Genomic DNA, 13408 nt, shown 5'->3' on the forward strand with positions numbered 1-13408 from the left:
AATCCTAGGAAGTGAAAAAAGTCGTTGAAAGTGCAAAACTTTGAAGTGGTGAACTCGGCAATATGCGCTATTTTTTACTCTTTGTCACTACAAAAATTTGGCCGCCGAGTGCTGAAGTGATTTTCCTCCCGAAAAATTTTATTTTGAAATATTTTCAAAAACTAATGCGGTTTCAATTACTTTTGGACTAAGATATATTCATGGGCAAAGTTTAAAGGAAATTGATTTTCCGACCCGAAACGCAGTGGACCGGTTTTAGGGAGACTCCCTCTTAATTTTGATACCGCGCACAGTCATGTTTTTCCAGCTCTTCTTGGAATATTTGAAAAGAAAATAAACGAAAACAACGTTATACGAGGTTTAGACGACTCATAACAAACATAAGTTGCGGATAAAGTGTGGAAACAGAAAAAATTGAAAAATATGAAATTTCGCGGGTATGCAGTGGAATTCGCTTCCGCTTGAGTATTTAATCTCGATCCTTTCTTTCTGATCATATACATTTCATGCGCAATCTTTGTTAAACTTCTTCGCATTGACAATCTTGACATAAATTCGTCGAAACGTCACGTAATGTTCTTCAAATATATTTTTTCGAATTCCGCGTTTCTTTTACTAAACCTGCGCACAAGAAATAAGAACAAGACGCAAATGCTTCTACTGTGATGTCGCGCTCTTTTTGGGCAATACCCTGTGTTAATCGTAAGCAAAAAAAAATGAATGACAGTAATAGTCCGGGATCAGGGGTGCTCAACAACGTTTTGTACGGGAGGCTTCCCCCCCCCTCCCCGAGGCTCATACCAGTATTCTTTAATACACCAGTTTTGACAAAAAAGGTACCCCTTTCGTAAACCTTCTATTGAAAAATGGTGCCCCTTTCACATGCCTACTAACATTAAGTCTTCTTTTCATTATATGTAGCCTTAAATAAATTTTTATACAGCCATGAGGTGCGTCTGTTCGAAATATTTTAATTGACGGCCCTTTAAATACTTTATAAATCGCAGATTCCCTAGCCTTTCATATGCTTCAACTCGCGAAATTCCTACCCTTTCATACACCTGAAGCTTAAAAATGGTATCCCTTTCGGGCAGTTTACCACAGCACAGTAAATACCTCCACAGTAACGCTTCTTTTCTCTTGAATAATAGTGATTGCTTTAAAAACTTTCAGCGCTAGTTTTCCTCCTTGAAGCGTGAGCTGCTCCACTTCACCAGCTAAGTTCTCTAAGCATTGAAGAAGCAGAGAGAAAGCGCCATGAAAAGCCACTGTCTGCTTCTGCAGAAAACAAAAACAAAACAAATAAAACAAATAAACAAATAAGCCAATTATAGAGTCTGGATACTTTTTCACAAGAAAGGTTTTGCACTTTGCCTCGCCCTAGAAGTGAGAGTCTTTTGAACTCGGAAACGGCCTATTTCTATTCAGTGGATAAATATAGGAAACTATGGTGTTCCTCAAACTCTTGTGCTGCTCTCGACTAAAATATTGGCTTATTGGCTACAAAAGGAAACTTCAAAGATTTTGATAGTAGGGACCTTAAGATCCAAGGACGGCGACGGCAGCGAAAACATCGCTTAAAAAGTGAATTCGCGTTCATTCAATCTTCATCGCGACAGTTCCAACTCACTTACTTTGTCAAATGTAGGCAAACTCTCCTGGAGTTGAATTCCTGAAAAACCATATCCGAGTTCAGAATGAGAAAGAAAATTTCATAGTAGCTTGTTTACGTCCTCCATAAAACGTGAAATTAGGCATTTTCTCGTCGTAGTAATGCAGTGATGGCAAAGAAATGTACAAAAAAGCGTGATACACGTGCAAAGTTGTTGTTTTGCTAATCTTAACCTATTGTTGTTTTGAAGTTCCCGTTGCCGTCGCCGTCGTCGGATCTTAAGGTCCCCATTATTCGAAGTAGCGTGCAGTTATAGTCATCGATTTTATCTATTGTGCTGTGTATTGGCCAATTGGAGGTCGCCTTTAAGGTATTGTGTTCAACTACAAAAAAGAACCGTTTTGGGGGACAAATTTACTGATATTACTCGTAATAGCAAATGAAGAGGCTCATGTAGCAGCTGCTTGGAAGCTGAAAGCCAATTTATAGTTTGCTACCCAAACCGGAAAACAATGGTAAACAATGAATTACTATTGTTTAAAAGAACAAATCATGAAAGACCTTTCGAGCAGCTCCTACACTACCGAATGAAGAAGTATTAGCACCACAAAACAATCCCATGATGGAATGCGAGACAACACCAACCCAATCTCATACACAGGCCAATGATGCCAGGGCTAACAGTACACAAGCCATCTTCACACGAAGGGGTCTACACAAGCTCCTTATGTCCATCAGCTTTGCTCGCTATTTGCCATTTGGCATCTCCAGCAATACACTTTGTTTGCCCCCCAAAACTTTGCATAACTTCGTTTTTAATTACTCCTGGGTATTACAGTCATACCAAGAGAAATTGAAGGCAATGCTTATGCAACATTTTTTGGGGACAAACAAGATGTATTATGGGAGATGTGCAAATGACGAATTACAAGTCACTTTCCCGTAATCGTCAACTTCGTGGATCCTCATGTGCCGGTCTTCACTGGTTATCATTTCAATTTTACAGCACTTAAGTCATAAAATTGCTAAAAAAAGTTCTTGGTCGGATGGGTACATTTTTTTTAGGTGGGGGGAGGGGAACGGAGTCAGAACCCCGGACCCTTCCCTTGGATCTGCCGCTGCTGGTCATTTGCATCTTTTACGTGTACACGTGTTTTGATTAGTTTTGTTTTAACAACTATATTGGTCTAAATATCTCTAAATGAATAGACTACAAAAATATCAGCAAACAAAAATAGAATCGGAAAATTCCCGTAGCATTCTTTAGTATTTAATTCAAAATACCTGAGTAAGTACACTTGTTGAAAGTTCAGTGTAATCTAAGGAAAAAAATAGAAACGTTAACAATTTGTAGAGAGGGTTTTTTAATAGAGGTAGTAGAGGGTGTGAAAGCAACCTCCGCCCAGGCCGTTCGGTTTTATGTAGATATTGATAATGACGCGTTTTATCAACTACGAAGGGAGAGCCAGATGAAAACAAGTGTTTGAGACGTAACAAACGTGGTTGTAAACACTATTCGTTGTTACACACATCATTCGCCACATTAGAAAGGAGAAGGAAACCCGAGTTAACTATTGCAAAGACTCCTGGGAAAGTTACCGGAAACGCGCCGGTCAGCTATTGGCCAATAATAGAGAGGTTAAGCTTCACGTTGACGTCAAACGGCAAACGCGAACTTGTACCACGTGACCAAGTTTCCCCTTTAATTGTCGTTTACTGTTCACTATTTCTACACATAAATTAGTGGTTTCACGCAATTTTTTTTTTATCCCTAAGAATTGTTTTGAACCGTTTTTATCTGCTCATTTTCTATTTTGAGAAATTCTCAACTGGAATCTGACGTTTGCCGTTTACGTGAAGCTTAAACTCTCTAATTTTTCCCTGTCCCCAGTAACAGTGCCAGAAGTGTGAAAGGTTTGAACCCAGGAGTCAATTCATAAGTAGGTTGCATATGATCGTCCGGGTGAACGTAGTCCTGAATAGGACTGTTGTTGTTGACAGTGACTGACTGTCGTTTCGACAACCCGTGCGGTAGTTATGTTCAGCGTCAAAATGAGTTGTATTACGTCAGTTGATGGTATTAAACTCTGGTTATTGACCAGATTGGTCAATTAAGTCGCGACGTTGTTGGTCGTCTGTCAGTTAAGCTATGGTGTTATTGGCTATGAAGACTCGTAATGTCATTGGTGCGTTTCGATCCGTCTACTGTCAAGGTAAACAGTATTTTATTGTTAGTAAAATTGTCGTCTGTCCAGTCATTCTCTCGTAGTTGGTTTTCCTAAGTCCGTCAATCAGTCGTTCGTACGGTGCCGGTAACTGTTGACTACAAATCAGTGACGTTTGTTCTAAGTTTAGTAAACCAGCTTTCCGAAGTGGGTCGTTGATAGTAGTCTGTAAAATACGTAATACACGTCGCAGAGTCGCAGTCGATTTGATGTTTCGTCTGTAAATGGTGTTCAGCAATGTGATTGTTGGCATCACCATTTCTTGTCACTCGTTTGTGTTCAGTCAGTCGCGTGCTAAGGTTTCTTCCGGTCTCATCGATGTAAGTAGACTGGCAGCCGCAGCATTTGATCTTTATACTGCTCCCCATCTGTTCTCCGGTTGTCTTTGACCTTGACAATAGTAAGCAGTCGTCGTGAAGTGGTTATCGGTTTGTGTGCAGCGCGTGTGTTGTAAGGTTGTAGTTGCTGCTGCGATATTAGTTAATCCACTGATTCAATCAGTGGATTAACTAATATCGTAAGAATCAACAACTCAGGCGGATAAACAATTCCGTAGCTGTCGTGATCACTTTTTCCATGGTTATACCTGAAGGTACATTTATCTCGAGAGGAAACGGTCACACACAAAAGTTTTGTTTATTCCAAGGTAAAAGGTCATATCCGACAGGGGAAAGATTAAGTGTAACCACAACTATTTTGAGTGAGTGGATGAAGTACTAATCAAAGTAGAGCCTGTTGAAGGCGTTGAGACAGCGGAGTATGGCGCCAAAATAAAGAGTGTAGAGAGAAAACAAAAGGGGGAGGAGTAGGAGAAGGAAAGAGAAGGGGAACGACATAATGTCGTTAGGATTTGTTTGTCAGTATTCTCTGACAACAGTTATCCATTTTACATGATATTTTTTTCGGCGGCACTTGTGGTTAAACACACTACTCTTTTATAAACAATCTCGTTCACTGACTTACTTTGTAAATCATCTGGCCCAATCAAATGATAGTTAAAGCCACGCTTGATAAGAATTCCAGACAAAGGTTTTCCATGTTCAGGCTTTTCCGCCGCTAAACTTCCCATCACCTGACAAGAAAAGCAAAAAAGTACTGACCTAGCTACAAAACTAGATAATTAGTGACAAATTTGTAGCTCGTCATTAACATTCGATCACCAGCCTTTCTCGTACGACAAAAGGCGTGTTCAGACGGTTTTGCTGGGTAAGCACGGTTACTTAGCCCTGCTTCAGCAAGCAGTGTCTAGGTTAGGAACGGTTACCGAGAACTCAAACAAAAACCTTCAAGAAGTGAACTTTAAGACAGGTTTCTATATGGCTCAATCCGTGAGCGGGTAAGGTGAAGCGAATCCTGCATTTTGATTGGCTACCCGAGCGGACGAGATGGGCCTATCTTGCCCGCTCGGGATTTCCCGCGTCGGTCTTGCAAGAAAAAGTTCTGTTTTTGGCCATACAATAAATCCTTTATTGACCAAGCTTGTCCCGTCAAGATGGCTATCTTGACCTCATGCTTGGTCAACAAGGCATATTTACTGTGCCTGGGAACCATATCAGCGCCAACCAACTCTGGACGCAGGTCCGGTCATATTTATGAATAAATGATGTCTTCAGCTAGCGCAATATAGTGTTATCTTTTTTTTCAGAAGTTTGCGAGACAATGCGTGTCTTGCATATCACCTTTGCCATCTTCTCCCCTCTGAAATAAAGCTCCACACTTTGAGTGTTAGGGGGGTTATGAACCACTACACTCGCGTCCTACAGACAAAATAAAAGGAAAGAATTAGTTTCAAGTCTGTTGTCGTCGCAGTAGTTTTAAGTTTGAGGGCCTGATTACATGCACCGGGTTTGACCAGTTTCTAGAGCTGGCTTGATTTGCTAAGATCTCGCCACATTAGTTAAACGCAACAAAAATCAGCTTAGTGACTACACGACAACCGAGCCTTCCCGGTTCGCTAGGGATCGAGAGAAAATAAGTCCCTGTCCCCCTTTAGCCTCCCCTCGTTTTTTTTTCTTCGTGAATTTTTCTCTCGCGCTCACTATCTGAACGCCTGGAACAGGCTAGCAACGGGACATAACAACGGGACAGCGGGCTACGCACTACTCATGCGCACTGCTTTAATCCCTCTCTGTAAATATGGCGGCTCTGGGCTGGCTCGCTTCGTGTAATATTGGGATAAGCGGCAAATCGAGACAGCCCAGTTCATGTGAATCAGCCAATTAGAAACAAGAGTAGACAAAGCGTTCGAATCGGATATTAAATCAAGTGTCATTAAGATTTTACCGGGTTGTCCTCGTATTCACGGATAAGAGCAGCCTTGAGTCGGCCCATCTCATTTTGCTCACCGTGTACAAGTACCTAAAGCAATATAAAGTAATAAAAAATATGCCTTAGTATTATGAAGGGTAGAAATTAAATACAGCCACTCCCAAGCAAGAAGAAAAGAAGGAAAAATCAACATGTTTGTGTTCTCTTCACGCGCACAGATTACTATTGCTTTTGCGACCGTTTTTGGGAATTCAGAGAGTTAACGTAAACCCCCTCAAACTCTAAGATCAAAATTTGATTTCTCATTTGTTGTTCCTATTCATTTCCTAGGTTGATATAATATCAAGCAAATTCATCTTGTGTGATCATGTCCGTAATTCTCATGACCACTCTGTTTTAAAGAGCATTGATATTACAAGGAGAACTTTGATGCTGATCTTTCAGGGCATAAAGGGTTAATATCTATTTTAAATACTACCCTTGGTACTTACAATGTGAGGAGGCTTAAGAATTCGAATGAATTCACTGGTCTGTTCAAAATCAGTGTGAGCTGAAAAGGAAATGTAATCTGCAAAAAACGAAGCAAGCAAAAACATCAATGAATATGGCGGTACACATGAATTTTCTGCTACGCTGAAACAAGAAGTAATTATGATAATTACAAGTTAACTGTACACATGCAAGCTACCCTGTGTCACGAAAAAGACATAAAAATCTTCAAAACATTTCGCTCAGTGCAACGAACCTAGCCGGAGTCGCAGAAATGTTCTTTTCTACATATGCTAACGAGCTAACAAAGTCAGACTCATTTGTGGTGAACATGACCTGTGATAGGCCGATAAATGTTGGGTGGCTCCGGTTGAGTTCGTAGCACTGTAATCACTGTAATACCGATGTTTCGCGTGGTAAGACTTTTGTCGGAGCGAATCATTCAGATGAAGGAGTCACTGCGCATTGATTCACATCCACTGACAAGGATTCCGGTGCGCCTTGTTCATTCAACTCACGCCTTAGCCATTAGATATCTTACTGGAACACCCTTACTCGTGTTATTTCAAAGCGGTATTATTTACCGATGGAGCACTTCCGTGGAATCTTCTGTCCTGTCATGGTAGCAATCTCTTCAGGTTCAGACATCAATGTCTTGGAACACAAACAAGTACAAAATCATCAACAAAGTAATTACTGTGAATTCTTTAAGGAATAGGGGGAAGTTAAAAAAATCCATAGGTTTGCATTTACGAAGCTAGTTTTTGCGGTGTGCAATCGCAAATGTTTATCGATAGGATAAAAGAAGGGGAGAAAGAAGGAGAGAAAGGTGGAGAAGAAAGTCCTTTGACTTTCAAAAGTAAGTGGGCTGTCCCATCGTCTTTAGAGTCACACAAGGAGCTACGAAAAATAGAAATTACATGCATGGTATAGAAAAAATAAGATAAAGACAAAGAAAAAAGGAAATAAAACAACAATCAAAAGCAAAAATTTACACTTACATGCACACAAAGAATGCTAAACCACAACATTCAATTTTAAACTCCTATACCTTCACATTTCCTCAAAACTCAAATTTCAATTTTTCTATCTGCAAACTTATGCCTACGGGACAAGAGATTAGAGCAATGGTTTACGTTTAAAACAATTCATGTAATTGAAATAAACATAATGCCTATACCTTAGCTAGTGTTCCTTCCACGCAGTAGCCAGCAATGATTACACCATTTCTACGATCAGTACACCACTGCTCAAACAGCTCGCGTGACAAACCGCTCTACGAAAAATAGATCAAATAATAAAGAAAATTAAAAAGAAGCGAACATGTTTACCCCATGTTTCGGATACATAATTCGAAAGGATCTGACAGGAACGTAATAAATCTCACCGAAACATTTCGACTGAATTATTCAGCCCCATCAGACGGGACGATTGTGAGTGGTTAAAAAGCAGTGACATGACCGTAGAACGGTCATTTAACGTGATTACGGCGGTGCACCATTAATGTTCGGTAGCTCCATTCCCTCGTCCCTGTTAAGCCATGGACGTCAGGCCTTTATCTCTAACTTCGGAATGATCCTCGATTGCAAAACAGTCGATTTTTCTCAAAATCAGCTTTTCAGAGGCGCGAGATTTTCACGCAAAGCGCGGGAGCCTCTCACTGTCCGTTTTTACTCTCACTTTGACCCAACTCGCGCGCATCCTCGCGCGGGCGTTCCTAACCTACGCGAAAAATAATGGCTGTTTTGCAGGCAAGTGTGATGCTTACATTTTGACGTATGATGGACTGATTATGACGGTCAATTTGTTTCATTCTAGTCCAATCCTTTTAAAACATTACTTGCGTTTGGTTTAAGGATGGTCACCTTCATTAAAAAAGGAATAATAAAACAAAAAAAATCATTTTATGTAAAGAGATTTCAAAGCTTCCATTTTGGTATTTGATTTCGTTTTTAAGTTCAGCTTCATGAAAATGACTATTTTTGTGGCCATAACCTGCAGCAAAAATTACCACGCCCTTCACAGATTCAAGCAAGGTCACTTTGGTTTAAGGATTCCAGATTAAAAGCAAAAATTTCAAAGACTTTTTTGGTACCGTGAGAAAACACGTCTTTTACACAAACAGCAAAAAACAGTTCTATAGAAGATGGTCATTTACTTATGCCCCCTCGCCCACCCCCCCCCCCCAAAAAAAAAAAAAAAGAAAAAAAAAAAAAATTAGAGGTATGAGTACTGTAGTCTACAAATGTGAGGGCCTATTCAAAGCATAAATTTCAAAATGAGACCTGCATCATTCCCGGGCTTGCCATCACCACAGACGGTCCAATATCATCAAACTGGTCAATTCCCTAAAGAACAAAAATCACACTCTTGATAAACAGTAAAATTAAAGAAGACTGAAATACAACTATAAAAAATATACTTGACTAGAGAATGCAAGCTAAAGTTCCCAATTATGAAAGACTTGTACATTTTCATGCCCCTGAGAGAAAACGGGGACACTTTTGTTTTAAAGTAGACTGAAATTGAAGAAACTGAAGTTCTCAATTAAGCAGAGAATATAGGTTAAAACTACAGTTCAGCTCAGAAAGACCAGACGATTATCGACGCCACCGAACAGCAAACGGGAGGCACATGACGACAAAAAAAATGGAATTGCTTACCTTTAGGTTTGATATGTGTTTGAACACAAAAGGATTGGAAATGGCAATCTAGAAACAGCAAATACATTGTAAACAATGCTATCAGGGTTCCCATTAACACACTTGTACGTATGTTACAAAAAAAAGCGAAAGGGACGCACACTTCTTTAAGCCCCAGAGTCCTAGGGACGCACAAGGACTGGTTACTACTTGTACATCTTTGCAACCTTTGGCCCCATGTAAGATGAGTACAATCAAGTACAATCAAGGAGAGATTGTCAGTTTTATTCTATTTTAATGCAAGAAAGATACAGAACAATGTTTCCAAAGTCATCCCCTCTCCCCCTCCCACTCTTTTAATCACATCCACACAAAGAGAGTTTGGGGATCCTGTAAAAGCAAAAAGGACCCTTAAGTCCCTGGGACTGGAAGTTCCAAGGACCAGTAAAATTCAACACGAGTGGGAACTCTGGCTATGATAATAACATTTGTTGTACTTTCTATTAGGGATAATTCGCGATAAAAGCACAAGGTACTGCACGTAATCGAGAATGCATGAATTATACCAGGCCTCTGGTAACAGTGACTGAATATAGCGATACAAAAATTGAACAGAGTGTATAGCATGTTTTCTGAATCTTGTAATAATAACGGATATGCTCAAAGCGAATTATACATTTTTACTACAAACATTTTCGGTTTCACTGCTGTTTATTTTTGTACCTACAGTGTGTTATAGGGTATCTGATTTTCGTCATGAAATAGCCTAAATTTTTAATGTTCCAATTTGTGTTCTGATGGAAGTAACGTCAACAACAGCAACAACGACAACAACTTTAGTAACACTATTTTAGTGCATTACAACGGATTTGATTTTCTCTACCCGCTTAGATTAGCCTACTTGCGAGTAGGGCAGTATTTTTCGTTGTTAATGTTGAAATATTGAAAAAAAAACGCCTAATTTTTAATGCTACCATTTGTGTTCTGATGGAAGTAAGGTCAACAACAACTTTAGTCACACTATTTAGGAAATGCCGGCAGGAGAGGAAGAGGGTGCAGAAAAACAGTGCAGTAATTGAAAGGAACAGACCATGAAACTAATACAGGAACAAAAGAGTACATATTTTAAACAAGTGTCCAGTGACTCCAAACTAGCAGAGCTTCCGAGTTAATTGCTGCAAATTCACAAATAAGGAGAGAAAACGGAAAAGCAATCAAATTTAGAAACCTGAAAGAATAAATTAGCGCCATCATTCAAAAAAGCATCTCCTTCGAATTGGTACCCAATCTCTCCTAAGAAAATTAAAGAAAGGTCCCACATGGACATGGCGGACGGGTGATAATGATTTTGTTACTGTACTGTGCACAATACCTGTTTCTTTATCTTATCGTTCATGGCATTCACATAAGTCTGGAACACTGAAAAATTGAAATATAGTGGAAGAAGTTAATATGCCTTGTTTAGGGTACCTCACATGTACATAATAAATTATGCAAACTTTTAACAAGAACACTGACTTCTGATTTGAATTACAAGAGTATCTTTGGAGTAAAAAAGCTGGATTCAGTTATCGGGATTACATTTGCTATTCTATTAAATAAAAATAAAAGGAACTGCAAGAAAGTGCAAGTAGAAAAAATAAAATAATCTTTAACTTGCATTATTTTACACTTGTTGGTTGGAAAACTCAGACTATGGGAAAGTAGCCCATGTTACAGTTGTAGATGGAAACGAGGCTGGGGTTTGATACAACCCTTTCTGCTTCATTACAATGTAAGGAAATCGTGCTGTTCTTACGCTACCTAGTATTTTTAAGTATAACTTCCATAAGGAGAGAAGTTTGTATCAAAACAAGGTCAATCTCAACCTCACATTCATTCAGTGGCAAGGATACTAAGAACATTATTGTATAATGGTCTAATGTATGAAGGAAGAACAAATTGAATGGATTACACACAACTTTTATGAAACCGAACACTCCAGTCCCTTTACTTTAGAAGAAACAGTTACAGAATGACACAAGTACCTGACATGCATTTCTTTGCCAGTTGTGAAGCATAGTAGATTGGAACATCATGTAGCTCTGGGTGATTCTGCCAGTATTCATCTGAACAGAACAAGGTGGGTTGATTAGTTCTTATACAAACAGATAGAGTATTCGTTATGGTCATTGCAAGGCTGTAAGGAAATTTGCAGGGAGACCAATGCTCACATGACTTCATGTTTGACAGAATTGTTTGCATTTAGGTAGGAATTACCTAAGTTGTTAAATCCATGCTTTAAGCTCAATTCTCTTTTCTACCAATCACTTAGATATTATCATATTGAAGTGTTATTTGAGAAAATGTGTAGTACAGCTGAAAATAGCTTAACCCACAAGCAACTGCATTATCACACGTATATTAATAATAAATTATTAATAGTCATTAATATCATTACAATATTTACATTTCTGGTTCGCAAGTAAGCTAAGAGTGACCAAGCCTGTATGTGATGACTTGGTTTACTTTTAAAAAAATCAAATGATTTAGGAGTTAAATAATGTATTTTGCCTACCCAGAATAAGAAGTAGTTCTTGAGCTCTACCAAGAGCAAATACAGGAATTAGACATCGTCCACCACGATTAACAATGTCATGAACAGTACCTAAACAGAAAAAATAATTACTTGTGAGTTAAGTGGTATACCCTGAGCTATCTCACAGACTTTCTCAGCTCTAGATAGGAATAAGTTCACCCAATGAATCTTAGCATTGTGTGAAAACCCAAAACATTAAACTAACTTTCTTTGGTTACTATCACAAAAAATGTCCAAAAATTTAATAACACATACACTGCACTTGTTTGGTGCTGGATAGCAGTACATGTATAATTTGCAAGCATAACCTTATCAGTTCTGGGACGTTCTACATTAACATCTTAACTTACAGTGCTGTATGGATGGGATAATGAGAGCATGATTTATTATTTTAATTTATAACCATTTGTTTTGTCTTGATCCTCGTGAATCGTCATTTCTGTTCCTTTATTTATTTCACTAGACAACATGATACATTAGGATATTTAGGTGTTGTAAGTTTCAGTGTGTTCGACAAAAAAATGTCACTATTCTAATACAACACCTTAGCACTGTACAGTGCACAATCTTCATTTGTTCACTATCCATACACAAATATTTGGTGAAACTTGAGCTTACTTGTAAATCTGTTTTCTCTGTCTTCTCGTTTCTCATGAATATGAGTACCATAAGTTGACTCCTAAGTATTTCAATAATATTAAAAACTCAATACATTTGCACCCAAAACTATACAACACCCTAAAAGCTCAGGAACAGACTCATCTTGCATGTCAAATTATCAACAATGCAGATTATCATCAGACAATTAAGGCTGTTTTCCAAGAACCTCTTCACTAATCAGCACACATAGAAAATAAAGCTGAGAATTTCCCCCAGAATCATGTCTAGAGCAGATCAAGCCAATTTTATTTGGTGATGATGACTTAATTGACTTGACTCTTGAAACATGGCTGTACTCTCTATTATTCTCTGTTAATAATAATGATTTATTAATAGGGATTAAGCATTGATCACATCTATTAATAATTATTATTGTTTTTTTTTTTCGTACTCACAATGATAAGGACATCAGGTGAAATACTGGGAATCTCAGCAGCCATAAGATGACGATCTTCTTGGCGTGAAAAATCACCAGTGTAAAGAATCTGTCCAACAAGAAAATAATGAAGTAGGTATATTTTCCTGGTCAGTCTATATGTAATCCTAAATAGGACTGTTGTTGTTAGTGACCAACATTTTGACAACTAACTTGGAGGTAGGTACCTTTACACCGGCAATTTCAATCATGAACATGGATGCACCAAGAACATGACCTGCATGGTAACACCAGAATTTTATTCCATTGACTTCTTTCTCCTGTAAAAGACAATGCCAAGTTATAGATTCTAATGGTTTTAAGCCCCTATTTAATGCAAGGAATTTTTCAAGTGCAAGTTACCCCTAGATGGAACACTGAAAAGGAATGGTACAGGAACTACAACTTTATTTGTTGTAGGTAAAATCTGTTCTCATGGCAACGAGGAATCAACTGATCAATAAGGGTAAGCTTTTTGCTAGGTTTTTAACTTAATAATGTGAGTTGAAATAATTATGA

At 38.5% G+C, this 13408-nt stretch overlaps 1 protein-coding gene across 1 annotated transcript in view; it reads right to left on the reverse strand.

Moving 5' to 3' along the window:
• The window catches only part of LOC140927098 (cleavage and polyadenylation specificity factor subunit 3-like), a 28507-nt gene that overhangs the window by 9188 nt on the left and 5911 nt on the right, over nucleotides 1-13408 (reverse strand). The window contains exons 8-23 of the mRNA XM_073376754.1: nucleotides 13078-13170; nucleotides 12870-12959; nucleotides 12433-12493; nucleotides 11794-11883; nucleotides 11264-11344; nucleotides 10609-10655; nucleotides 9258-9305; nucleotides 8880-8942; nucleotides 7775-7870; nucleotides 7179-7248; nucleotides 6597-6673; nucleotides 6121-6195; nucleotides 5517-5594; nucleotides 4801-4909; nucleotides 2897-2931; nucleotides 1117-1278 (exon numbers count right to left, since the gene is read on the reverse strand). Coding sequence (XP_073232855.1) covers nucleotides 1117-1278; nucleotides 2897-2931; nucleotides 4801-4909; nucleotides 5517-5594; nucleotides 6121-6195; nucleotides 6597-6673; nucleotides 7179-7248; nucleotides 7775-7870; nucleotides 8880-8942; nucleotides 9258-9305; nucleotides 10609-10655; nucleotides 11264-11344; nucleotides 11794-11883; nucleotides 12433-12493; nucleotides 12870-12959; nucleotides 13078-13170 — 1275 coding nt within the window. The remainder of the gene's footprint in view (nucleotides 1-1116; nucleotides 1279-2896; nucleotides 2932-4800; nucleotides 4910-5516; nucleotides 5595-6120; nucleotides 6196-6596; nucleotides 6674-7178; nucleotides 7249-7774; nucleotides 7871-8879; nucleotides 8943-9257; nucleotides 9306-10608; nucleotides 10656-11263; nucleotides 11345-11793; nucleotides 11884-12432; nucleotides 12494-12869; nucleotides 12960-13077; nucleotides 13171-13408) is intronic.

Source organism: Porites lutea, chromosome 2 (genome assembly GCF_958299795.1).
Source record: "Porites lutea chromosome 2, jaPorLute2.1, whole genome shotgun sequence".
Classification (NCBI taxonomy): domain Eukaryota; kingdom Metazoa; phylum Cnidaria; class Anthozoa; order Scleractinia; family Poritidae; genus Porites; species Porites lutea.